At 40.6% G+C, this 27,959-nt stretch overlaps 4 protein-coding genes and 1 pseudogene across 8 annotated transcripts; 2 read left to right on the top strand and 3 right to left on the bottom strand.

Annotated features, from left to right (window-relative positions):
• Positions 1–392: 392 nt before the first annotated feature.
• Positions 393–2,500, bottom strand: LOC126797244 (disease resistance RPP13-like protein 4). The gene is made up of 2 exons (XM_050523903.1): positions 1,775–2,500; positions 393–1,675 (listed from the first exon to the last, which is right to left on the bottom strand). The coding sequence occupies exons 1-2, from the start codon at positions 2,484–2,486 to the stop codon at positions 441–443; spliced, it is 1,947 nt and encodes a 648-aa protein (XP_050379860.1). The 5' UTR covers positions 2,487–2,500; the 3' UTR covers positions 393–440.
• Positions 2,501–2,678: 178 nt separating this feature from the next.
• LOC126798237 (uncharacterized) lies at positions 2,679–8,874 on the top strand. Of its 5 annotated transcripts, none has more exons than XM_050525136.1 (13): positions 2,679–3,386; positions 3,471–4,035; positions 4,284–4,470; positions 4,560–4,715; positions 4,903–5,043; positions 5,704–5,780; positions 5,973–6,084; positions 6,524–6,569; positions 6,885–6,966; positions 7,106–7,180; positions 7,703–7,766; positions 7,910–8,011; positions 8,457–8,874. In XM_050525136.1, the coding sequence occupies exons 1-13, from the start codon at positions 2,822–2,824 to the stop codon at positions 8,868–8,870; spliced, it is 2,586 nt and encodes an 861-aa protein (XP_050381093.1). In that variant the 5' UTR covers positions 2,679–2,821; the 3' UTR covers positions 8,871–8,874. The 5 variants fall into 5 exon arrangements, 4 of the variants coding, with proteins under 4 accessions (XP_050381093.1, XP_050381094.1, XP_050381091.1 ...); XM_050525137.1 differs by having other exon boundaries at positions 2,679–3,663; positions 3,793–4,035; XM_050525134.1 differs by having other exon boundaries at positions 2,679–4,035.
• A 1,702-nt stretch (positions 8,875–10,576) lies between these two features.
• On the bottom strand, positions 10,577–14,952 carry LOC126798712 (transcription factor MYB114-like; annotated as a pseudogene).
• Positions 14,953–16,456: 1,504 nt separating this feature from the next.
• Positions 16,457–18,348, top strand: LOC126798751 (4-hydroxyphenylpyruvate dioxygenase). Its single transcript, XM_050525797.1, is given in 3 exon segments — positions 16,457–17,496; positions 17,499–17,656; positions 17,888–18,348. Coding segments are annotated over 3 exon segments (1,317 nt in total). The 5' UTR covers positions 16,457–16,530; the 3' UTR covers positions 18,081–18,348.
• A 76-nt stretch (positions 18,349–18,424) lies between these two features.
• Positions 18,425–19,797, bottom strand: LOC126799578 (GDSL esterase/lipase At2g42990). The gene is made up of 3 exons (XM_050526808.1): positions 19,432–19,797; positions 18,778–19,267; positions 18,425–18,618 (listed from the first exon to the last, which is right to left on the bottom strand). The coding sequence occupies exons 1-3, from the start codon at positions 19,795–19,797 to the stop codon at positions 18,425–18,427; spliced, it is 1,050 nt and encodes a 349-aa protein (XP_050382765.1).
• Between the last annotated feature and the right edge of the window lie 8,162 nt (positions 19,798–27,959).

Below are 27,959 nucleotides of genomic sequence, written 5' to 3'. Positions count from 1 at the left end.
ATAAAATCTGCAAATCTGTGATCCCTGCCCTTCCCTGTTTCCCATCTAAAGCACCATTTTGTAAAACAGCCAAAAAGTGGTTGCAGAACTCGTCTGGTGCACATATTAGGAACCAAACAAGGAAAACAGTTTGGTGCTGGTGATGATTATATGTTCTAAACTATCCTAGCAATTGCAAATGGATCAATCTGTGCACTTAAACGGAGGGCACAAATAATATGTTGCGGACAAGAATATGCAGATAAAAATGAAGAACTTAGCTGATTGATGACACATATATGTCAACCTGTATCACCAATTAAGATTCTAGTAAATAATCTAGTATCAATAACATGAAATACAATTAAAATCTTAGTAAATAACTACTCAACTATTGGTCTGGCAATCTGACATCCTAGATCGTCTGAAAAGAGAATACTTTTCATTGGTTACTAACCTACTCAAACACAGTTGTACCCTGCATCTTCACTCCAAATAATATTGGCATCGTATCGATCCTTTTCAATCTCATGACAGTTGATTTTTTCCAAGTAGCGCAGACGAGGAAACTCATCCTTCAACTTTGGCAAATCTATTATCAAGTTATTCAAGTGCTTGAGACGCAAGACTTCAACTGTCCATTTGTCAGTCTCTCCATGATCCAAGCTATCAAATTCCCCTCCCCTTATATAGAGCTTCTTTAACTTCTTCAGCTGGACAGGGTTCAACCATTCTGGTACATGTGCTAGAGGGATGCCTTGAAGATCCAACTTTTCCAAATCCGGCGGAAAGGAGAACTCCAAGGACTGGAAAGCAACTTTTGCTTTCAAGTTTGGAGAGACCACGCCCCAAGATAGTTTGAGGTGGCGAAGAGATACAATATCCTTCAAATTGTGGAACTCCCCCTTTTGAACTTCAGCTTGATTCCCCATGTGTATACTAAGCCGCTTTAGATGCCTCAGCTGTGCAAGATCGCCAATTCTGCAGGGAGTTCCTTCCAAATCTCCAATCACAAAGCCTTTTAGCACCTGAAGAGAAGACAGCTTTTCAATCCCTTTCGGCATTGCTTCTAGCAAGTAACACTCGGATATGTCGAAATGTGTGAGATTCCTCAATGGTGAGATATCCGGAGGCAATGTCTCTAAGCTGTGGCACGCCCTCAGATCAAGAATTTCAAGGTTGAGAAGCTTCAAGATAGAAGAAGGTAGTTTGGTAATTCCTAATATCCCTCGTAGGCTAAGATACTTCAAGAGCTTATTCTGTGCTCCTAAGCCTTTCAAAAACCCCTCATCTTCGACTTCAATGTGATGTGAAGCCAAGTTCTGCCACCGACCTAGCTGAATCACCTCAACTCTTTTCAACTTCTTAAGCCACTCCCGTTTCAAAATAAGATACTGTTCGTTCACATTGAACACTGTCATTAGATCCTCCACTTTCCGGCCATTAGCTCCCTGCGGAATTGGGTTGTCATAAACTAAACAAGCACGTCTACAACTTGAACTACTATCTTTCTTATAAGACGGCATCCTCGGCCACCTCGAATCGAAGTCGAAAAGCTTAGCATGCTTGGCCAAGGAGACCAACATATGACGAACCCAAGGATGCACTGTACAACTATTTGCAGCCACTGAACTGATTGCATTATGTGGTTGAACTTGGGTATGTTCTGGTAAGCGCCTGACCTCCGAGAGCAGAGCTGACGTGTCAAATGGCTATAGGGTCACAATAATGGTGTCAGTGATCTCCGTCAAACTCAACTGTTAAAAAAAGCGGAGGTGCCGGCAATGCAGCGAGCCTCGTCGGCGGAGGGAGTGCGTTGGTGGAGTCGTCGAGGTTATGAGTTTCCGGAAGATCTCCTCACCTGTCTCTTCAGCTGTTCTGTCTTGAGTTGTTGTGACGAAACACTCGCCAATCCACCAGTATATCAGAGGCCTCTTCTTGATCACAGAATCAGGAGGGAATATTGAAAGAGATAGACAGCACATCTTCAACTCAACACTCTCAAGATGTTCATAGCTCCTCTTAATATCCTCCATGCCGCGAGTGTTATCAACCCAAGTTTCGAGGCCGAGCTCGGACCACTCCGGTGACATTTCCCGATCAGTCAGACTCAACTCAGGTTGAGACCTGTGCCTCCACGTCGGCTCCGAACTGCGCTCGGGTGAAGGCATCAGCTGCACTAGAGGGTATGAGACTTTGATCTGCTCCACATTTTGAAACATGCGATTCAGTGTGGCGGTGATGGCCTCGACGGAGGTCTCAGTTCCCAAGAGGATCTTGTCGAGGCGGCGCTCCAAGTTAGTGAACTGGTTTACCAGAGTTTGCTCCCAGTGCTTCACTCTGGGCAGCACGCCTTTGATGTTCTCAAGTTGTTCTTCCATCTTTTTGAAGCTCACGAGTAAAGCTTCGTCTTCTGTGCCGGCGGCGACGGCTCTGGCTTTACTTAAATGATTCAGCAGCTTGGGCATGAACTTGTCCGGGTCTCTTGACCACAACGAGGCCGACATTTTGCAACGAACTGGTTTCTCCGATGAGCTTGGGAACTGAAGTACTGAACAAGAGGCTGGGGAATCTCTGGACTATGGTCAATGCCCATCATTGTATCTAAAAAAACATAGAGATAAGGTTTGTGACATTTTTTAGTGTTTCACTGTGTCTCTTAGCTTCTCCGCCTATCTGTACAGCATTCGTCAAAAGATGGGAGCTGCATTATTGTCCTTCATGTCGGCTGCTTCTGAAAAACGTAGGGAGCTTTCTTGGTAAAGGAGTTTACTTTAAAGAACTAAACTGCGAGTTTGATCGCCGTTCACGAAACTAGAGAGTTGAAGTACCGGAACAAGATATGACACTGGAAGTTGCAGAGTTCCTCCGGCGCAAGTTCTTGAAGTCCATTCAAGACGCGGAGTCTGAAATATCAGGTTTTATGTTCGTCTCCCACTTCGAAGCAATCAAATGCTTCGTGGAAGAGATACAAATAATCCGGGAGATCAAGATCACTCTGGGCTCCGGTGACGAGCTCTACCACAAGACCGTGTCTTTGCTCTACGAGCTCAACGACGCGTTGGCCGAGTGCCGAGTCATGGCTAAAGAGTGCAACCAGCAGAATAAGAAGCGCTTTTTCTTGTATCAATTGGTGAATTACTCTATCCGGAAGATGAAGAAGCGACTCAACCAAATGAAACGCAAGTTCGCGGCTTTGGTGGAAGAGGAGAAAATGTATTCCACTCTTGTAATCTGTGACCAGGCGAGTCTAGACGGTGAGCCGGGGAGTGAGATGGAGGACGACAGGACGAGTCGTATCGGCGGCGAAACGAGTATAGTCGGCGCTGATGAGCAGGCGGAGAAGATTGAGGGCTTGCTGTGTGGCGGTGCTTCGGCAGTTGGGATAGTCGGCATTGCTGGCGTAGGTAAGACCACTCTGGTGCAACAGGTTTTGAATAGGCAGAGAGTGAGGGATGAATTTTCTCCGATCATTTTGTTATGCTTATCAGACAAAGATAATTATGAATCTACTAGTAGCATCGGCATTAGCATTGTGACACGCATTCTTGATAAGTTGGGGGCTGCCGTAGCTAGTGGCGATGGTAATGGTATCATCGACCATCTCAACGATTCCATAGTCGATGAGGAGAGGGGTATTGAGTGGCACTTGGCAAGGCTATACCGGCTTTTATCTGGTAAAAGGTATTTGATTGTGTTGGATGATGTGTGGCACATTAGTGAGTTTTACTCGGATTTAGGTTGTACATTTCAGGGTCGATTATCTTATGGATTGCCTAAGGGTAGTGGTGGTGCTGTTATTGTCACAACTAGGAAACCAGAAGTTGCTGAATACATGGTTGGCAGAAAGAACTTGATTACTGTTAAGCCTCTGGACACCGAAAGCTGCTGGCGTATATTTATGGAGACTATCAAGGACAATAAGGAAGTTTTAAAAATGTCAACTCATGAAACTTTGGACAAGATTAAGAATGAAATTAAGGATCAGTGTTACGGTCTACCATTGGCTGCTAAGGAGCTCGCAGGAATCATTCCCAAACGCATACGTGAGATCGAGTATTCCTCCCAACTTTTCCTAAATGTACATTTTTGTTTTTCTCTCTATTTTCTGTTTATTTTTCCCTTCTTTCTCTTCTTTTTGATGGCCTGTAATATATGTGTGGATGGAGTGTTGAACTTTACATCCTTCATCTTGAATTCTTGCTACATTATTTATGCATAAGGATGTTATATGAATAAAGAAATAAGAATGAAGATTATGAGAGATTTATGTCTTACAATTTAAATTGTGGATGGAATTGTAGGTCCAACCGCTTTTTGGAGGAGATGTACATACCTGATGAATTGCTTCAACCTGATTTGGATGTTGAACCTGCTATTCATATACCAAAATTTCCAGTATTGGTGTTCGTTGATATGAAAAATATGAACAATAAACGGCTTGGAGAAAAACTCCTCGACAAATTTCGGTACCATCTTAATAAAAAGCAGGTACTCTACATTTATTTATTTGTGAAATAATCAACCCCATGTCATTGCGAAGATGCATGCCTTTTCACCTTTGGCTCATTTCTTTTCAGGTTTTTGCTGTATTGGAAGATGAATCTAATACCAAGCAAAAAGTAAAAACACATAATCCTGAGAAGGTGCTAAATGATATTTATGGGACTTTTGAAAGCCTTAAGCGTAAAGGATATGGTTTTGCTGATGAAATTCAAAAGACAATGATGATTATAGTGAGTAATGTGTTAACATGTCTTATGCATTCCCAAACTGGTCTCTTGTTTTTTGGATTATGGTTGAGTTCAGCTTCTCCTGAGATTTTATGAAATTATTCTTCTCTGTGTTTGGTGTTTGTGTCTGTCTGTATTTTTTTTTTTTAGAACGTGGTGTCTGTATCTCTAACATATAATTCATTCTCAGATTGTTGGTGGTGATTCTGTGGCTAACTGGATTTTGGGAGTTATTTCTGATTTAAAATTGCCGGAACTACCCTCCATTGCTCCAATACCATTAGAATCCATTTCTCCAATTGGTGGTAGCATCTCAAACAACTTTGGATGGGTAGGACATTATCTTTTATCTAGGCATATTTTCTGTGTGCCAGTGAAATGCTGTTGGTTTTTTGTTAGTGTTGCATGCTCTGTGGCTTAGGTAAGTTCTGACTTCTGAGATATGTCACTGTGCCAATGCTGACAAGTTTTAGTCCAATGAGCATGCTAAATATGGACTAGGTGATTGCAGTAGTTTGCAGTTTGTTGCTTCTCTCATAGTTGTGAAGGTATCAGTTTCCATGCTCATGATTTTATAACTACATTAAGCATATTAGACATGCATTGTATATTTCAGTGTCTTCTGCAGTACCGCACTTTCTTCATTATATAAACAACTGGTTCTGCCATAAGCCACTTGTAATTTTCAGGAAACGATGTAGCATTTTAATTTTGTTTGTTTTGTTGATGGCTCCTGAATCCTGATGGAGAGACACAATCCATTGAAAGTGGTGCCAATTTCACCAATTTTTTTCTGAAACAAAATTATATGTAGTAAACTTCATTTGATGGCTAATGTATCAGATCGAGGAATATGGTCATGTGTGTATTTGTACTTCTTTCTCTATATTTGGAAATGGGGATGAGTTTTCTTGTGCATCTTTTCATTTAACTGCAATGCATCTTTTCATTGCTTTCTTCATTTTATTGATGATGATCTGATGATTTCCAGACGAGCATTTCTCCTGATGATCTAGTGAAATTTTCCCTGCTGGATGTGCAATATGCGAAAAAAATGAAAACTGACAGGTAACGGATCTTACCTGAACTCTCAACATGCAATATAATATGCCAATTTAACGGATCTTCTTGAGTTTTCTTCTTGTTCAGTTTATATTCTGTAATTCCCGTCCCAGCAACTTTTACTTTTTCCTTGCTGCATTTTCTTATATGTTAGTCAGTTTGTGGTAGGGTGATAACCTAATTTCTTGTTGGATTCAGCTGGCATATTCTCATTAGGATGAAAACCGCTAATTGCTCTACAGCTAATCAACAAATACCTCATTCTTTACATCTATGCCGTCCTGTTCATGAAGAGGATATGCAAAATGCGGTAATAAAAGTGCTCATTTTATTTCCAAATACTATTCATTATGTTCATTAGCCATTAGAAACACATCTTGGAGTGTAACCATACATCCCCGGCCCGCTTAAATAGAAAGAAAAGAAAAAGGAAGTGCAAGCAAGGCATCAAAATCTAGGCATGATAAATTGGTTGGTTTAGACTGTAATCATCAACAATAGTTCTTGTGAATCAAATAGTTTATGATATATTTGGGGTAAAGTTAATAATACATGAAGGGTTACTATTAAGATTTTGATTATAACTGACAGTTATGGTTGATAGCTAGGCTCATCAACTTTATTCATATGTCCTTGTTTATGCATTTTTAAAACAGAGTATTCTAACTTTCCTTAAAATGCTACATATCTGTGTTCTCTTTCATGCTTATGTATTTATATATCCTAAACTTTCTCCTCTTATTTCTTAGGATAATTTCAAATTGTTTGGAGGATTTTGGAACTACTTTAGCTTGGGTAAGCATGTTTCCTTACTATTTTTGCCTGTAAGGCGGCTGACTTTCTTCCTTACTCCTGTAATCTCTTTCCATGTGATTTGAGAAAAAAAATTTTAAGGTGGTCAAGCAAGTGCTAAGAGTCATTCATTTCAGTACTGCTCCTAGAATTGATATACTGTAGATGTCATTGAGTTGATGTTGTTGAAGACTTAAATATAACTCGCCTCATAATTCAGGGACTCCTTGTATAGTTTTACTTTTTTTAATTGGGTAACTTATATAAAGGAGTTCGAATATATTCTCTAATTGGATTTCTTATTATTATCTGATATAGAAGTTGATGCTCTCCGACAGTATGAAAATCACTGCTGTCATCCTATCCAAAGGTCTTTAGCCAAAAAGAATCCTATTAACAGGTTATGAGCTCCTCTTCTTTCTCTCTGAATATACATTTTTCTGATATCCAATGAATTACTCCCAACTCCCTAAGCATTCTGCGTTTATTCTATTCAGAATCTTTTTGTACTGTTTCTATACTTTTCCTTTTGCCTGCAGGACCTTGTCATCAGTTGCAAATATAAAGGTTATGAAACAACTCGGCCAGTGGGATAATCTTGATATTACTTGCGGGTATCCAGCTTTAAGCTCTTATACATCCTTGCATAATTGACTTTTTAACGCTGGCAACTTAAATTATCTACATGTTTCTATAAACTATTTTGGAGTCATCAAATCCTTTTCTTGTTTTCTCTTTTGGTTCAAAGACTATGAAAACAGATGCTTCCTTTGTTACAGTCTCTCAGCAGACTTACCGAATGAAGTTCGAGAAAAGTTTGATCGATAACATTATTTTCTTTAGTATTAGTGTGCGTAGTTGTGTACTGTATTCTGAGATGTAGTATGGATGATAAAGCTGAATTTTGGATATTCAAAGATGAATAGCAGCAACATCATTGTTCTATGACTTCTATCATTAGTACCTATTAATAATGGCCGTCTTCAATCTTAAAATATGTTAAATAACATTCACAGAACATTTGCAACAAATTAACGTGCTTGAACAACTGGATAAGAGAGGTAGTCAATCACCACGCATACACGGACTTGAGAGTTAACGTTGTCATTTGAATTTATAGTCTCTGTGGTGTACAGCATCAGGTCAATCCTTTGTTTTAACTTGTCTAGACCTCGGATTATGAAGAAAGATCGAAAAGAGGTACGTTATTTTCATTTTGGTTTATTCTCTTCTTCTTTTTTGTTGGTATTCTAACAGGAGTTCTCAATCCTGGTCTTGTCCTTATAAATTTCTGCCCGTCTGCACTTACTAATCAAAACTTTCTTAAATGAAATGATCTACAGAGAGAACCGTTTCCGTCTTTCATAGATGATGGGCATCTTCAAATTATTGGTTATAAAGATGTATTATTTCCTCTTAGTGAAGGTTCTGTTCACCTAGCCCAGGTAATACGTCATCTTAAACTATTTTCAAATTGCTTCTGTTTATTTTTCTTCTGTTTTCAAATGCTAAGAGCTATTAACCAAGTATGAAAATATCAGTTCCTAGTCACTTGCATTGTTCTAAAGGTCGAATCTTGTACTTTGCATTTTACGTCAACCATCCATCTCAGGTCTTCTTTGTTTCAATTTTTGAGCGCTTTCAGTTTGATATTTTTATAAATAGTTTCCGTCTTCAAAGTTTGACATGCTAACATTGCATGCTGGTAGTCCTGATCTTGTAACATTTGCAAGTTCCTTGAATTCATAATCAACTTACTGCCATAATCTGAAAATGATGTTGTTTCTAGTTGGTAGTATTGCATGCATCCTGATTTAATTTGAGTTCCCCAATTGAAGTGAAATGTATTGATTTCGTGCACTGATTTCAAAGAGATGATCCTATTGCTAGGTTCGAGGAATTCGTTTCGAGTTTATTGAAGGTGAAGAAGAGGATGTGAACATGACAGTTGACGGAGCACAATGGGAAAATATCCCCCTTGTCACCGGCCTTGATGATACTGGTATCACTGTGATTGAAATAACTCATAATTGTCAAGTGAACATTCTTGCGAATCTCACCAATCCATACTGTGATTGCCAAGTGAAAAGTATCCATGATTCATCATCATCTGACATTCTGATGCTTCTGAAAATAGTGATGAGAACAATGCTGAAAACTATTCCGAACAACATAAGAAGTTTGGTCAAGCAAGCACTTTCAAACTTTCCTATGCTGATGAAGGGCACATTACCCCTTGTGAAGCAAGCACTTCCGACGTCCTCTAGATCTATAGCTGTCTTAATTTTTTTTTTTTGTATGTAGTTACCATAGCTTAAACTATTTGTGTGAAAAGAAAAAACATGGTAAATTATAGTCCTTGCCATGGCAATCTACCTGCCATTGAGAATGTATTACTCTTCCAAGCTAATAATCTCTTTAGCACTTTCTAAATGAAACCATAATAAGTCTTTTTATTCAATTTATCATATTAAAACCTCAATAAATTAATAGCCCTGGGACCGATGAACTTTATTAATTTAGCAAAATATTAATATATCAAAAAATTAATAATCTATTAATTTATCGATTTATTAATAAATTATTAATTTATAAATATATAATAAATATTTTGCTTCAATTTTTTTCGAAACAAAAAAAAATACTTTGTTTATGTACTACATTGTTTAATTTATCATGTATACTTTATTAATATACTGTCATTTCCTATGTATTACATTGCTCAAAATATTATATTGTTTAATGATTATTCTATTAATAAAATTCTTTAATGAAATCCCCATAAATTTAAAATTTATTATATAAATTATGTCTAATATTTCGGAAACGAGCGACGGATCAAAAGTCAACTCTTAAGTCAACCGAATTAAATCGAAAAAACGACTTAATGGTTCTGGAACCGATTTTTCTACTTCGAATGAAGGTTCTTTAAAAGACGTAGAATATGTATATAACTAAAATATCATTTCATTAATCTTCATGAAATTACAAGACATTAGTAACGAAATTTGGGTTATTACAGATCTAGAGTAGCAAGATAAATATGCATGAAGAGACCAAAGAGATACTTACAAGTTTGTGTCGAGAAGTGTCATCCAAAATGATCTTGAAAAAGTGAGGAGTGGTAGAACAAAATCTAGGCGGGCAGAGAGAAGCCATTACTCAGCTTCAAGAGTTTCCTGGACATGCAGAACATAGAAGATGGTAGTTTCTGATAATTTTGGTGAGGAAGGAGATTCTGGTTTTATGGGTATTCCAAAGCCCTAAGCTACAAACTAAAATTGTTTTGGCCAATAGCTTTTAGTTACTTCTGAATCCGGATCAAGCAATAGATTCTCCATAGAGCTGAAGATGCAACCGTTGCTAAATTGCTATCAACTGAGATTTCACTGCACAGAAGCTCAAAAGCCAATACTTAATCGATTGATTATGCTTCATGCATGCCTAACATTTCTAAGGCTTCATTAGGTTAATATATATATATATATATATAAATATTTTTTTGGTTACAAGTTTAATATATATTTTACCATTGGCCAGAAACCAAAAGACAACTCAATTGTCACTTTTACAGCGTCTCCTGCATCATCAATACATTGGATATGATTTTTGAAGCAATATCTTGCAACTAGCTGGTATATAATTTTGGTCCAGCTTGTCATTATAGTTATCCAGAAAACCAGATACCATTGTTTGAACATTTAAACTAAGAGATTTAAACTAACCACTTCTCTGAAAGCTGAGCCATCTCCATAGCATCTTAGATTAGTGAGAAGGTAATATTGTTACATCCAAACTGCGCCAGAGGAGCATTCACATTGATTTGTACTACTGTAGGCACCACAGATACAATTGATTTAGTAGACATTGCGATGATCATAACAGATAGTTAGATTACTTAGATACCGTAATTTACAAACATCATGATTATAAGAGCATCCAAAAGAGTTAGTAAACTCACATGAAACCTACTAGATTCATCTAAGTATTTAACATAAGCCTGACCCTGCTACCGCAGTCTGCAGTCAATATCAGTCGAGCAGCCTAGCATCTTCTAGATGAAGAAATTTGGGGAACCTGAACCTCCCAACTAAAAGGTTCTTCATCGATGAGATTAAAGAAGTAGTCAACACCAAAGTTGTTAGTGTTAATGTCATAGTCCTCAGAATTGATCATCACCTCTTCCTTGATTAGAGCCGCACTTGTATACACTTTTGATGGTGAGTACTCTTGCTTCATTTCATCATGGACCTTCTCATCATCATCTGCTACACCTGATTTCTTGTCTACTGTTAAATTAGCTCCATTGCTACTTTGCTTCTCTTTCTGGTTGATTCTCTTCCTCAAAAATGAGAGTTCCAGTAGTTCTTTACTTCATTGTCTGTTCGACCCGGCAATCTTGCCGCAATCAGAGCCCACCTAAAGTTTACACATACAATCCGATAATGCAAACCCCAATTCAATAATGAATGAATCGACTACAGAAGAAAGCAAATGAAATGAGCTTGGTATGAAGTTACCTATTTCCAAGTAGCTTATGCAGCCTAAGAATCAAGTCCTCTTCCTGGTCAGAGAAGCCGCCTCTCTTGACGTCGGGGCTCAGATAGTTTATCCATCTCAGCCTGCAACTCTTGCCGTTCCGATTCAGCCCTGTAGTGAATCGGTCAACAAGTTAGTCAGATAAACAGAACAAGCACAGCAAACCAAGAGAAACAACCACAAAGAAAAGAACACAAGAACACAGATTTAAGGTGGTTCAACAAATAGCTTTGCCTACATCCACCGGACAGAAACACACTTCCACTATATTAATAATGGGTACACAAGAAAGACTAAGAAGATAAGGACTCTCTTCTCTTCCTATCTTTCTCCTCTCTGCCCTCTCTCACCCTCTAACCGATAATGGAACACACTATGCTCTTTGTCTCTGTGATGCCTAAACCTAGAGCATAACCCCTCCTTATATAGCCATAAAGACAAACATATTTCCTTACCAAATAGGAATCTTATTCCTAATAGTGGTAGGCTATAAAACCTCCTCCTTCTACAAGTAAACCATCATCAATAAGGATTCCTTATCCTTACCGGAACACCATACTCTAAGAAACCATCTTAGGAAAAACACATGGGCTGAAAACCCAACAATCTCCCCCTCCAGAGCATGAGGGAGGTACACCGGCGCGACTCCATCACTGAGAGTCCGCCCGAGCTGACTTGATGCAGAACTATGTGGTTGGAGCATGCAGCTCCCCCTGATCGAATAACTCATCACCATGTCCCTGTTGGTGGAACAACTCTTGACCATCTTCACCCTGGTCAGAAAACCCATTGGAAAAGGACATTTGGGACCACTTTTCCAGAACGCCTTTCTTCCTTATATGGCCGTCACCATGACGCCGTATGTCCGAAGAAGTATCACCCATTGTACTCAAGTCATCTTTATACACCAAGCTATGTGTCTTGTACAAGGAACGACAAAACTCTCCACTAGCAACGTCCAACGATCGATTCGTCAGCTTCCACTTCCCATCACCAATAAACTGGTAGAAACCTTGCCTGTCAAGAGCACTTGCAGACAGTATGTTGACACGTAGATCCGGAACGTGCCTCACATCCTTTAATGTCATATGGTAACCTAGATTAGTCTCGATGCAAATATCTCCTATTCCCGAAATCTTGGAGTAGCTTGAATTGCCCATCTTTAACATCTCAAAGCCACCTGCCTTGTATGTAGAAAAGAGTTCCAAGTTGGAACTAACATAACAACTTGCACCCGTATCCACGAACCAATCATGACCATTGTCACCCACATATAGACATTCTTGTAAAGTAAGAAGCTCATCCGAAACACAAGCAGAATAACCGTTATCTTCATCTTGGTACTTGCTTTTCTTTTTGTTTTGTTTCCACTTTCGACACATCCGCTTCATGTGGCTCTTCTCTTGTCACCTTTCATCATCCATATTGGTTGGTCTTGCAGCCACACCCTCTATGGCCTCATGCATATCCCTACAATACATGATATCCTCCATTCTTGGCTTCCACGTCACCCAATTCTTGTGGGTGAGTTTGATCATTGTGCCTTTCACATCATCATACATTCTGACAATACCGATTCAGCCGAACCCAACCTTCAACCAGGCTCTGATACCACTTGTAGTTAATCGGTCAACAAGTTAGTCAGAGAAACAGAACAAGCACAGCAAACCAAGAGAAACAACCACAAAGAAAAGAACACAAGAACACAGATTTAAGGTGGTTCAGCAAATAGCTTTGCCTACATCCACCGGACAGAAACACACTTCCACTATATTAATAATGGGTACACAAGAAAGACTAAGAAGATAAGGACTCTCTTCTCTTCCTATCTTTCTCCTCTCTGCCCTCTCTCACCCTCTAACCGATAATGGAACACACTATGCTCTTTGTCTCTGTGATGCCTAAACCTAGAGCATAACCCCTCCTTATATAGCCATAAAGACAAACATATTTCCTTACCAAATAGGAATCTTATTCCTAATAGTGGTAGGCTATAAAACCTCCTCCTTCTACAAGTAAACCATCATCAATAAGGATTCCTTATCCTTACCGGAACACCATACTCTAAGAAACCATCTTAGGAAAAACACATGGGCTGAAAACCCAACAATCTCCCCCTCCAGAGCATGAGGGAGGTACACCGGCGCGACTCCATCACTGAGAGTCCGCCCGAGCTGACTTGATGCAGAACTATGTGGTTGGAGCATGCAGCTCCCCCTGATCGAATAACTCATCACCATGTCCCTGTTGGTGGAACAACTCTTGACCATCTTCACCCTGGTCAGAAAACCCATTGGAAAAGGACATTTGGGACCACTTTTCCAGAACGCCTTTCTTCCTTATATGGCCGTCACCATGACGCCGTATGTCCGAAGAAGTATCACCCATTGTACTCAAGTCATCTTTATACACCAAGCTATGTGTCTTGTACAAGGAACGACAAAACTCTCCACTAGCAACGTCCAACGATCGATTCGTCAGCTTCCACTTCCCATCACCAATAAACTGGTAGAAACCTTGCCTGTCAAGAGCACTTGCAGACAGTATGTTGACACGTAGATCCGGAACGTGCCTCACATCCTTTAATGTCATATGGTAACCTAGATTAGTCTCGATGCAAATATCTCCTATTCCCGAAATCTTGGAGTAGCTTGAATTGCCCATCTTTAACATCTCAAAGCCACCTGCCTTGTATGTAGAAAAGAGTTCCAAGTTGGAACTAACATAACAACTTGCACCCGTATCCACGAACCAATCATGACCATTGTCACCCACATATAGACATTCTTGTAAAGTAAGAAGCTCATCCGAAACACAAGCAGAATAACCGTTATCTTCATCTTGGTACTTGCTTTTCTTTTTGTTTTGTTTCCACTTTCGACACATCCGCTTCATGTGGCTCTTCTCTTGTCACCTTTCATCATCCATATTGGTTGGTCTTGCAGCCACACCCTCTATGGCCTCATGCATATCCCTACAATACATGATATCCTCCATTCTTGGCTTCCACGTCACCCAATTCTTGTGGGTGAGTTTGATCATTGTGCCTTTCACATCATCATACATTCTGACAATACCGATTCAGCCGAACCCAACCTTCAACCAGGCTCTGATACCACTTGTAGTTAATCGGTCAACAAGTTAGTCAGAGAAACAGAACAAGCACAGCAAACCAAGAGAAACAACCACAAAGAAAAGAACACAAGAACACAGATTTAAGGTGGTTCAGCAAATAGCTTTGCCTACATCCACCGGACAGAAACACACTTCCACTATATTAATAATGGGTACACAAGAAAGACTAAGAAGACAAGGACTCTCTTCTCTTCCTATCTTTCTCCTCTTTGCCCTCTCTCACCCTCTAACCGATAATGGAACACACTATGCTATTTGTCTCTATGATGCCTAAACCTAGAGCATAACCCCTCCTTATATAGCCATAAGGACAAACATATTTCCTCACCAAATAGGAATCCTATTCCTAATAGTGGTAGGCTATAAAGCCTCCTCCTTCTATAAGTAAACCATCATTAATAAGGATTCACTATCCTTACCGGAACACCATACTCTAAGAAACCATCTTAGGAAAAACACATGGGCTGAAAACCCAACAAGCCCTACACCGAAAACCCATTATTCTCCACATCAGTCAGTACACAATGTGATGAATCATATTGGGTTACATACATGCATACCAGACAGACCTGCTTTAGACGCTATTGAGGTCCATTTCTTGGCACCATGAGCTGCAACAGCCTCGGTTAGTTTCTCATCTTCTTGGGCTGACCACTTTCCCTTGCTTAGTTGTCTTCCGGTGGGCTCTTGTTTCTGTGAGGCCATTTCTCAGTCACTTGATCGATGTGCGTTTCGAGTTGAGGCTGGTGTGAGATTGAGAGGGGCGTCGGGGATAATGGTGCGGTGTGAGAATGGAATGTAGAGGAATGGGTTCTGGGTTTAGGGGAGAGGTGGATGATGGGGTTTAAGAGTATAGAGAGTGCATGTCTGCAACAGTACAGTGTCCTAGAGACGAAGAAGAAGCTAAATTCGTTTCTTTTGATTTTATTTGTTGTTGTGTTGTTGTTTTCAGGTGGAGACAATAATTTAAATAGTGGTTTTATAAAATAAGAGCGGAGATATATCGAAATATAATAAATTATATCAGATTTATTATTTTTATTAGTTTTAAATTAAATTTATTATCACGCGTGGTTCAATAAGAAAACTCTAATATAGTCGCTAATGAGTCGTGATACGTACATGTAAGCAAAACGCTAGATCCTACTAAAGCAAATGAACCTTCGATTACATGTTAAAAAAAAAAAGTAACCAGTGATATTAGCAAGGTATATGTTGGGCGAAATCAATGTGGAACACATACCTCGATCAAAAAATGACTTGTTAATTTTGTGCAAACTCCAAAAGGATGCCTTTTAGACCTGCAACCCGCTTACCTGCAAGCCCACAAAATTGATTCCTAGACTCATCGAAACATAACCTCTTCGCCACTCACAAGCGGCACACCTGACCTGCGGCGCCCCTATGCCATTCGCATCACGAGGGAATGTCGATAGTTGGCACCATCAAGTGAAACCCTAGGTTGCCAAAGATGCTATAAGAAGTTCGGAGTCGCCTTCATGCTCTCTCTATCAAAAAAGTATACTTAAACTTGTGGTGATCGATCTTATAATTTAAAAAAATTAATTGAGACATTGATTTGTATGAGGATTTACGGAACTCTCAAACTGGACTGTGAATGACATTAATTTTACTATTAATAGGTTAATGAATTAGTCTTTTGTTTTTAAGAATACATTAATGTTTCCACGAGTGTTTGTTCTTTCTCCCCATTTTGGCATCATCTTCTATCCCTTTCCTCGCCAAATTCAAACCCAAAGTCTCAAATTCAGTGTGTTTTCTCCTCCCGCATAGGACGCTCGTCCAACAAAGACCATTGGTGACAAAATATTTAGGGACACAATTGTCTTTTCTCTGACACACTGATTTGTATTCGACTAAAATGTGGGAACATTGGGCACATATCCGATCAGTTGTTGAGAGTATATTATTCTGCACCAAAGGAAACGCGCCGGAAAATGTCTGGTTCAAGCTTACAACGAAGGAATACGGTCCAGTACGTTGTCACAAAGACTATTTAACCCTTTGTGGATTTAAACGCAGCCTGTCAAAGCCCAAAACGGCACCGCTTCGCAGATAAAACTCCAGTCCGGGACTTCCGTCACTCAACCCCCTTCCTCACCACCAACCACACCCCGCCACGCGTCTTATTCACAATTAAACTCCACCCCTGGACACGTATCGCCACCTCACACTTCACTCCAAACCCCAAAAAAGTCCACTGTCAGTCAGTCTTCTATATCCCTCCTCACAGTAGTCGTCACGGACCTGATCATCAGCAGAACCAGAAATGGGCCACCAAAGCGAGACCCAGTTCGAGCTCGTCGGATTCTCCAACTTCGTCCGGTCCAACCCCCGCTCCGACCGCTTCACCGTCCTCCGCTTCCACCACATCGAGTTCTGGTGCACCGACGCCACCAACGCCGCCCTCCGCTTCTCCTGGGGCCTCGGCATGCCCTTAGTCGCCAAGTCCGACCTCTCCACCGGCAACCACTCCCACGCCTCCTATCTCCTCCGCTCCTCCGACCTCTCCTTCCTCTTCACCGCCCCTTACTCCCCTACTCTCTCCGACCCCACTTCCTCCGCCTCCCTCCCCTCCTTCCACCACTCCGCCTCCCGCTCCTTCTCCGCCAAACACGGCCTCGCCGTCCGCGCCGTCGCCATCCAAGTCTCCGACGCCGACCTCGCCTTCCACTCCAGCGTCTCCCACGGCGCCACCCCCGCCTCCCCGCCGGTCCTCCTCGACGGCCGCGTCGCCGTCGCCGAGGTCGGCCTCTACGGCGACGTCGTCCTCCGCTACGTCAGCTACAAAGACCCGACCCACGTCTCCGACCCGAACCCGGACCTCTGGTTCCTCCCCGGGTTCGAGCCCGTGCCGTCGTCTTTCCCGCTCGACTTCGGCCTCCGCCGCCTCGACCACGCCGTCGGCAACGTCCACGACCTCTCCACCGCCGTGGCCTACGTGAAACGCTTCACCGGCTTCCACGAGTTCGCCGAGTTCACGGCGGAGGACGTCGGGACCAGCGAGAGCGGACTCAACTCCGTTGTCCTGGCCTGCAACGACGAGACGGTGCTGCTTCCGATGAACGAGCCGGTGTACGGGACCAAACGGAAGAGCCAGATTCAGACGTACCTCGAGCACAACGAAGGCGCCGGAGTCCAGCACCTTGCTTTAGTCAGCGAAGACATATTCAGAACGCTGAGGGAGATGAGGCAGCGTAGCGGCATCGGAGGTTTCGACTTCATGCCATGCCGGCGCCGCCGCCGCCGCCGACGCATTACCGGAATTTGAATAATAGAGTCGGCGATGTGTTGAGTGATGAGCAGATTAAGGAGTGTGAGGAATTGGGGATTTTAGTTGATAGAGATGATCAGGGGACTTTCCTTCAGATTTTCACTAAGCCAGTTGGAGATAGGTGTGTGCTATTTCTTCACTACATTTCTTTGTTGAAGTTATGATTTTTAGGACAATAAAGATGATGATAGCTATGTATGCTTGCTGAACTGAAATTGGGTCCATTTGGTGTGTCATAACTCATAACTAGTTTTGGGGCCATTTTACCTACTTGTTCATGTGATCATACCTGTTTATATATGTTGGAAAAGGAATAGAGGTATTTACGTAATCACATTGTTTTGATCGGTAGGCCGACGATATTCATTGAGATCATACAGCGAGTTGGGTGCATGATGAAGAATGAGGAAGGGAAGGTTTACCAGAAGGGTGGATGTGGGGGGTTCGGGAAGGGTAACTTTTCGGAGCTCTTCAAGTCTATTGAAGAGTACGAGAAGACTCTGGAAGCCAGGCAGATTGCAGAGCCGCAGCTGTGTGATCATTGAGCTTTATTGCTGTACGATGGAGATAGTTGCGGAAGCCAGGTTGGTTGTAAGTTTGTAAAGTTTTACTCTTTTAAGGTTGGTGTATATGCAAGTGCCGTATTGTGTATCACAAGCTGCACGGTTGGCGGCTATTGAATTGTATACAATGACCTGCATTCAACTCTATGAAAGTATAAAGTCTGTTCTTGATGAACTTGTTACTGGTTCAGGTCATGTATGTAAACAATTTCAAAGATAAATAAAGTCCATATAATAATTTATACTGAAATCTTGTTCTTTTGCTTCATCTATGGGAGACAATCCCACTATAGTGACACAATGTTGCACATTACATGTACACAAGATCAGATAAATTTGGCTAACGAAGTTTTGAGTAGATGATCTGTGATCAATTGATTGGTTTTCTCTGAAGGATGAAAGGCATCCCAGAACACATACTTATTTGCATCTTGGCATGTGAATGGACTATGTGAATCACATAGGAAACTCATCTCAAATCTCCCTGTGCCACAGCACCCTGTTTGTGCTTCCTCAAATCCTGTCACCAAAAGAAACCTAAATATCTTTAATGGAACTAAGAATTAAAAAGCCACACACAGAGTTGATAAATGCAGACATATAAGAAGTGAAAATCAGGTCAAGATTGAAACTTTATGGCAAAACAACCAATCATTTGTGCATTCAAGCTGAAACTTACCATAAACAGAAGGCTTTTTTATGAGTTGCAGCAAGAGGTTATATGCATCTGCAAATACCACATCAATACCAGGAAGCTCCCTGTTCAGCTTTGCCACCAAACCCTTTAACTTGCCATTATATTCCAAACCAACGTTGTTGTATTCCTCCATACAAGCATGATCTTCCATTATATTTGTGGCTCTCTCCAGTGGCAAACACCCCATTGGAGGGACTCCTGTTAGGGACATCCTCCTCGCCCCCAAAGCATATATTGTCTTCACAAAATTTTCAGCAAGCCCTATGATGAAATCCTGAAACTGTTCTACAGTAAACTGCGACCGTCGGGTTGGGAATGTGTAATAGTTTTCTAGAAAGTCATTTGTTCCTATGCTAATCAAGTACAAAGCCTCACTAAGTATTATCTTTGCCTTCCTTTCTCCAAGATAGGCTTTTAATTTTTTCTGGTACTCCTTGTAGTACTCCACTTCCTTCCACAATGGAATCACACCCTACAACAAAGCTACTAGTATCAAAAAGAAAAACAGTGCAGTTGTGTCCTTGATAGAAAATCCTAAAGATTTTATGAACAAATATAATCTACTGATAACAGTTTACATAAACTAAGAAATCAAGTTCAGGATATTACAGTGACAAGTTGATTCGGATGACTTACTGCAACATCAGAAGTGGCATTATCAAAGCCGGTCCCTGCAGAAGCAAAGCAAACTCCAACAGCAAAATCTGAAATTTTATACATTGGATCCAAGTATGCAGGCACGGTTGGCTTGAGGCCTAGTGCTTCAGAGATCATGTCAGGTGGAATTCTGCCGTTACAGAACCGCCCTGTGGCTTGGCCTCCTGGAAAATCTTTACCATAAGGTGCAAAGTTGCTCCTGGCAATTGTTGGATAGAAGTTGTTGTTGCCTGAATCAACAGAAGAATCTCCAAACACAATGACTGCTGGAACTTTAGCTCTGGATTTGGCAACAACTACTAGAGTTTGAACCAAAAATAGCCAAGGAGCCAAGAACTTTGCCATTTTCCCTGGAAATGGATATAGACACGTAATCTAATAACTGGTTTCTTGAGAAAGAAGACCCAAACTTGAGTGTATGTATTTATATTATGGAAGTAGGATATTTACTGAAAAAGTTTGGTGGCAGTTCTGCTCTTAATGAAAATGCCAAGCTGTTAGGTACTGGGCATTATGGGGTAAAGGGTTTATGCAAAATGGGTTCTGCAGTGAAGTAAATTCACTGATTGCCTTTAGCCCTTTATCTCTGCAATCATAGGATTTTGATGAAAAAGAGAGGAGTAAAAAGTGAATGAAAGCCATTACACTTATTACAGTAAGAATGGGCCGGGGAAGTCTGCAATGGCCACATCCTCTTCATTTCTTATGCGATTCTGTGGCTATTTATGATGCCATAAATGTAGTGGATGCAGCTGCAGATCATTGAAACACATAAAAATGTGTGATCAATTCCCTCAAGTCCAGACTGATGGGGAAAAAGACTTCTAAAACTAGGAAGCAATTTTGTTTGATGCGGTGAGCTATGGCCCGTTAGAACTTATTACAACACTGTCAAAAGAACTTACAACTCCTGTGGACGTCAGACGTTCAAATTTCACTGACATCATAGGAATGAGAACACCGAAAATAGAGAAACGTTGCTTTGCGTTAGAGGGGGGTCTGGTTGGTGGCCATTTATGACCAATTGCTTGTATCTATCGATCGCTTCATTGCTGTGATACTAACAACATAAGTGGTACTAACAGCTTTTATTTCCTGCGGTATATCATCAAGACTGCGACTTATTTCGAGTTAGTGTTTCATTAAAACAGTATTATTTCTGTATTTCATTACAATTGGAGAGCTATGCTAGCTTAAGCTGAATAGCTAGTCTGATTATATGAAAATAACCTAGATATGAAAAGGGAGGTTCCATCATCTGACCTCTAGCTTCTATATCTGATAATGCATTTGCTTATACAAGGGCCTAATCAGTGGCGGACCTACGTATTTATATTTGGAGGCGAGGTTTCGGGTTGATATGTGCGTTGCACCCGACAAATATACATGTATTTTTCATGAATTTGTAAAGCTATAAATATGTAGTTTCAACCTAAATGGGGGCTGTCCTTAATGTTTATTAAACTTTTCCATAGCATGTATCGGAAGTATGTTAATTATTCAGGAGGATATGCGAAGTTGAGTAGTGACTAGAGGGCAACAGTACTGTAGGCAGCCCCCTAAACAGTTGAGTCTTGACTATTCTTTCTGTTTCATTTGTTAGTTCTATTTCAGTATCTGAAGTTTGTGTATACAGAAATCAGTCCCTTTTGTCCACTGAAGGGAGTGATCTGATCTGAACCCAGTCACGATTTTTCTAATGGATGTATATATGTTACGATTACATTTTCCTGTCGACTTAGTTAATTAACTGCAAGTCTAGATCATAAGAATTGGATTTGAACGTAAACAGATAGAATAAGGGCTACAGTTCCATCCAATAAATTGAGTAGCGATTAAAAGACTAGTAGCCTAAAATTAATGACATATATTGGTGCTTGCTGCAGGTATATGAGTACAACACGAAAGGGTCTTGGTAGTACGTGATCGATTACGTCTACCTCGGACCTTAAATTTTATTGGTTTTGTTAACTATGCTAAATCAAGCAATACATTGTTGTGCATTCGTCATATTCAGTCACTCACAAAAAGCTTGTTCAATGCAGTTTGCAGTCTGGCATGAAACATGGAGTCATGGAGAAACCCCTGGAATATTCAGTAGTCTCCATCAAAGCATGGACTATGCACGCCATACTGTAGATATACGAAGATCTAATATATAGTTTATGAGTTATGACTGATCTCCCAAATCTTAGATCAAGCAATATTAATGTTATATGATAATGGATAAGATGGAGTATATATTATTTCATTGTCAAGATTCATGCAGTTTAATATTAGAACCTCCATTACAATCAACACGGAATTATTAAACTCTCTACTGAGCTACTGACGTAACTGTTTGACTAATTAAGTAATTTCTTAATGATTTAAGAAGAAGGATTATGTAGAAACTTGAACTATTAATTATTTGCATTGGTGTTTAACATCTTGCTATAAATAAAAGATGAAAACGATGCCTGCAAATTGCAACTGACAATCCATGTTCAAGACATTGAGTTGGCATGGAAATCAAAATGGGAAGTAGCTGCTGCATGCTCTTGTTCATCAGCCTATGTTGAGTTCATAACCAGCAGTGCTGAGAGTCTGAGAGTATGGAGAGATCAGGTCATAAGGTAACTCGCAAAGGTTATGTCCCTGTCCTTTTGGGGAAACAAGGGGATGAAGATGAATGCATGGAAAAACTATGGATGCCGATTAAGCTTCTCAACCATCCTCGCATTGTTGAACTACTCAATAATTCAGCTGATGAATTTGGGTTTCGCCAACAGGGGTTGCTTAAGATAGTTGCTCAAGATGTTCACTATTTCAAAGGTCTGATAGAGAGCTTCTGAAGCAACTTGCACGTATCAGTGTAATAGTATACTGTATAGTAGTATAGACTTAAATAATCTTTTTGATAAGAAATGATCGAGGAAGAATATCATTCTCTATCTCATCGTTCTTATTTCTTGATATTCAGCATGCCAAAACATACAAGCTTATTACGTACGTACCAAACAGAATTTTTTTTTTTTGAAATGGGTTATTGGCTGCACTCACGATGTATTCATTAATAATAAAATCGCAGAATAGAAAAAGGGACATTGAGCCTAAACCTCATACTGTAAGAACTTCCTGAAATAATATCAGCGTTAGGATAACCTATACATTCTAGCAATCACTTTTTAGCAAGGTGTGCACCATTTGCTTTACAAATTTGGCGACACAATGGAAAGACAGTACTGCTCAGGCAGAGCCATAAATTACTATGTCTATCAGCTTTCCTACCATGTTGCCACTGGAAAATACCAGTGATACTAAGTTTCATCTTACCACTAAGAAGCTATGATCATTTGACAAAGCAAAGAACTCGCCGCATCAATAGAGTAAACATGACATAAAGAGTGCAACAACTAAGACATAGCCCACTTCTTAATAAGAACAATAAACGACGAACATCTAAAAACATAGAATAATATAAAACTTTAAACATAATTGTCCTAAATGGGCTAATTTCCTCAACCCAGACCAGGCCCAAATGAAGGATTCAAGCCCAAGCTAAGGGGAGGGGAGAAATCACCGCCGTCAGTGGTGTCATGCCTGCCGTATCAGTATACTACCCAGCGCATCAGACCGCCAACAGCCCTGCACCTCTAGTGAGCTTGCGCCAAAACTCGGTACTGTGATCTTGCCAGATCTGATCACCACCACACCACGAAGACCACAGAACCACCACACCAAGCGCCGTGGTGCCCCTCCCACTCCTCACTTCACACACCGTCGCCGAAATTTCCCCAATCAAAATCGAATGAAGGGTTTAACGACAACAACAAAATCCCACCCGGCCAGTGGCGGATCTTGGACGGCTGTTTAGGGGATACTTGATCTAGAATTGTAATCTATGGAGGATTTGAAATTTGGTCGAAGACAAAAAAAAATTTGACAATGTACTCAAAATACTATGTGATTCACTTTTGAACTGATTTTTTTACATTATCTGCATCAAAATACCTCCAAACATATGTAATCGAGGGTGGATGGAAAACAAACGTAGAAAGCCAGAAATCCCAAATGGGAAAATCTCCAATTCAATCATGACATCCAGTGCTCACTAGAAGAGTGGAGGCCGCGAAGTTAATCACTCTAATTTAAGAATTAGGCTTTAGTTTTTAGGGTTAGAGATTTAATTTTATAGAAAAAAAGAAGAGAGAAGAAGACACAAGAGATAAAAAAAAATTGGTGGTCCGTGTGACATTAGAGATGTTGGTGTGGGAGGAAATTGGGTGTGAGTGTGTGTATGTATGAATGTTGGTGGAGGGATTGAGTGTGGGAGAGAGTAAGGGATGTTAGTCCTAATTAAAAAAAAATTAATAGCAATTTTTTTTGTCTTTCTAATTGACTTGGGGATACTTGAGCATCCCTAAGCTTGTAATAAGATCCGCCCGTGCACCCGGGGACAAACAAGTCTTTCAGCTGCCGGACAGGAAGGTAGGTGACTGTCAAAGTTTTCTCTCAGCTGCGCTAGGTTTTTTTTTTCGACATTTGTACCGAACAGAAACTTGCGTATATATAAAATTGCTAGCCACATTACCAGCAATGATCAGAGACAAAGCATTTGAAGGTTATTTCCTGGTAGTGCATCTCGATATTTCATTGAATTTATAGCTTTGTCTACGGTAAAAGTTTTTAGCATGCATTTGATCGACTACTCGACTTGTGCTTGTGGAAGCTTGTAGCAATGATGAGAAGCTCAAAGAAACTTCCTAGTTATATGTAAAGCTCAAACTAGCTAGAAAAGAAACACGTAAGTACATGTTGTAGGTAGGCAGCAGCATCAACATCCCTCCTCCTCTATCATCCTCCTCTCCTTTCTTTCCCGAAACCCTGCGAATATTCCAGCCAGGTTTTGAAGTCAGCTAGCTAGATCGATCCCGCCATGCATTTTTGTTCAAAACGTACGTTTTCATTAGGGCGTTGCGTCCGGAATCTTTTAGCTAGCGAGGAGCTAGTACGTACGTAGCTACTTAATTTGAGCTAGTAAACCCTTCGTTTTTTCCTTGGTCGATCAGGTTGAGCTAGTAAACCTTAATTGGCATGTCACCACTTAATTTAACGGATGGTTAACAGAGTCACAGAGGCATGACAAACGGTAAGTAAGTTGCTATAGGTGAGCTATCAGAATTCTAGAAGTGATACATTGTGTTTTATTAAAACAAAAAAATGAATTGATATTGTGTATAAAATTGAAAATGTCACTATCGTTCGGGACTAATTTGTGTAATTGATTAATCTTTTTTTTTAAGGAATTGATTAATCCTTTTAATCAGGTAACAGTAATAGTTGATTGAATCATTGAGAAATTTAGATAAATAGCCATATTTTGATCACTAAATTGATTTTTAGCTCTTTTTTTTCTACTTGTTGAAAACTAACCAAAATATGATTGAACAAGACCACAATATAGTTATAGAAGAATGTTAATTCCAACCATACATGGACTTTGGTTATTTCTGGGTTCTGACCAACCAAAATCAACATGACTGCATAATAAATACAACTTCCTTCCCCAAGATCAACAAAACAAGTATTATTTTAGTACGTTCCAAGATACAATCACCCAGTAAACTAAGTTAAATGTTTGTTCAAGGGTCATGCACGTTGGAAAATTGGAGTACTAATTAAGGTCTTGCTATATAAACCTAAAAATTATGGATGTGTGTGATTAAATACACACAAGTTCAAGCTGAAAAGGAGTTTCGATCAGGAAACCGATAATGAGTATGAGCAGCTGCAGCTGCATTTCTCCTTCATCAGTCACAATCCGGAAAGGTTATGCTCCGGTGATTATTGTGCCGAAACTAGCGGACGATGATCATGATCAGACCATTCAGACGGAGAAAGTTTGGATTCCGATTAAGCTTATGAATCACCCTCGAATTGTTGCATTGCTCCAAGACCAATCAGATGAATTCGGATTCCATCAGCAAGGCTTGCTTAAGATTAGATACGACCTCCATCTTTTTAAAGGTATGGTAGAGAGTTTATCAACCCCACGTAGAAGTAGTTCGCACTGGTTGCCATATCTAAAGTTGTGATGTGATGCAATATTAAAATTGGATATATGTGATGTAAATATAGATCAGCCCTTCACGCCATAGATTGTCATGTCAGAAATTCATAATCTAGGCGTTATACATGTTCATACGAAATTATCTAATCTAGCTCTTAACTGCATGCCTTTCCTCGCCCTCACTTTAATAACTAACTTGATATATAAGTGCAGTTAGATTGAGGATCTGTTTAACGATCATACGAAATCTCAACTACTAAAGCATTTTAGATCCAGGATCGTTTCAGGATCGATCATGTATATGGAATCCTCGATCATAAAGCGTGCAATGTTTAGGCGAATTGCTTGGCCTATGAGATTAGCTAGCTGGAGCCGAAAGTGGGTAATATGCTCATCTTTGTAATTAGTATGGATCTCCATGCCAACCATAAACAAAATGAAAGTGGAAAAAGTTCAAACTTCTTTTATACAAGCAGGTATTTGTTGATAAGTATCGGAGCCTAAAATGACACCAAAACGATATCCCAAAACAGTTTGATAACATGTGACTTATACCTAGCTAGCAACAAAAACGTGTTTATATTAGCTTCAGATTCACATGGTGTGATGCCAATATGTGTAGATTGCACATGCTCATTGTTAGGCCTAGGGGTAGTTGCTTTTCCATCTACAGAGGAGGAATGAGAGACCAGAAAACAGACTCCATCGTACTGTTTTATCTGAAATTTGGTAAAAGTAGTGCATGAGGTACGTGTACCATATTACCAATCTAACTAGCTAGTTGATTAGTTATCATCGAGAGTTTGATGCAACGTGGGAAATGGATGCATTGTCGTTGCTTCAATCTCAATCCCTCCAGACGAACTGAAAGAACAAATTTCGTGATGAACTTCAGTATTCAAATCAACATTCACATGTAACTTTTGTATACTGATATTATTTAATTATCATTGAAACTCGCTATAACGGGTTATGATCCTATTACACAGTTGAAGTGTAAAAGGTTTTTTCAAACAGCCTCGTATATAATTTGCAATACAGGCTGGGACATGGAATATAATTTGGAATGTTTAGATTAAAAGATTTTAAACTCAAAGTCGTTCGTCGCCAGCCACCATTGAAGATTTGTTTCAAGTGTTTTGTCAAACTCTTCAAGTTAATTCCAACAGTGGGTGACTTCAAAATTCCTGGTCATCCGGTGACTTTGCGAACTATATTGTATAATAATGTTATATGATCTGTTAAATTTGTCATGCAGATAAATTTATTTGGATCATCACAAATGTCTATCTATAATCTAAATATTTTTGGTCCATCTTCCGACCACTCTAGCGAAAAATTTGAGCGTATTGTCACGTCCCGTTTTTTTGAGTGTCAATCGTGGGCGTCGCTGGTTAAATGAACATCAGACATATGTGGGATTGTTCCAAGATAACGTGTGGGAGATATATGGCTGCTCCTTCCGAGGGGTTCAGGCAGGCCAACCCAGTTCAGTTTGGGGAGCTTATCGTTAGTCGGGGACTTAATGTCGAAGAAAGGAGTTGGCCGCCTTACACACAGGTTGGAGTTGTCGCCGAACTCGATTGAGTTCGCTCATTTCTACGCCAAATTGTTGTACGAGGCGGCCAACGACAACAAGGAGTATGAGGAAGTGGTATGAGAGCCACCTCAACATCGTTGTCGTTGTGTCGCCAAGTGCTCACACGTGTCGCCAAGCGCTCACACGTGTCGTCGTGTCTCCAAGATACGGGGGGCTCCGCGGGGAAGTCGAGTAGGTAGGGTCGCCTCCAGGGGGATGACTGGACGAGAGGATCCATGGCAAAGTCCAGGACGAGAGATCCGGCGCGAAACATTGTTGGGCGATCATTGGGAATTGAACTCATTTTCGTCACTCAAGCATCGCGGGCGTACAAGGGTTACGCGGGCCGCAAGTGAGGATGCCGTGTACGAGAACGTACACCAAGTTTGGCGGGGGAGGATGTCACGTCCCGTTTTCGGGAGTGTCAATCGTGGGCGTCGCTGGTTGTCGTTGCGATTTGGATGTCTAATTGTCCAGGCGGTAATGATAGTATCTTGTACCTGAACCGGTGGCTCACTTTTTTTTAAGTAATGGGGAAGAGGTCCGAAACATGCCACTGAAAGACGCGTTCCGAGGTGTGAGGTGGGAGAGAAGGGATTTCATAATTGGATTGGGGTTTTGAATAAGACATATGTGGGATTGCTCTAAGATAACAAGTGTGGGAGATATATGGCTGCTCATTCCGAGGGGTTCAAGCAGGCCGACCCAGTTCAGTTTGGGGAGCTTGTAGCTAGTCGGGGACTTAACATTGAAGAAATGAGTTGGCCGCCCTACACACAGGTTGGGGTCTGGAGCCGATCCCCTGATGAGCCTAAGGCAGGGCGAAACCAGTGCATTGCCCCGTTGGATAAGGCAAGTTCCATGAGGATGGAGCGC

The sequence above is a fragment of the Argentina anserina genome, chromosome 6, assembly GCF_933775445.1.
Source record: "Argentina anserina chromosome 6, drPotAnse1.1, whole genome shotgun sequence".
Classification (NCBI taxonomy): domain Eukaryota; kingdom Viridiplantae; phylum Streptophyta; class Magnoliopsida; order Rosales; family Rosaceae; genus Argentina; species Argentina anserina.
Note: the sequence above shows the minus strand (reverse complement) of the source record. Positions and strands in the feature narration are given on the sequence as shown.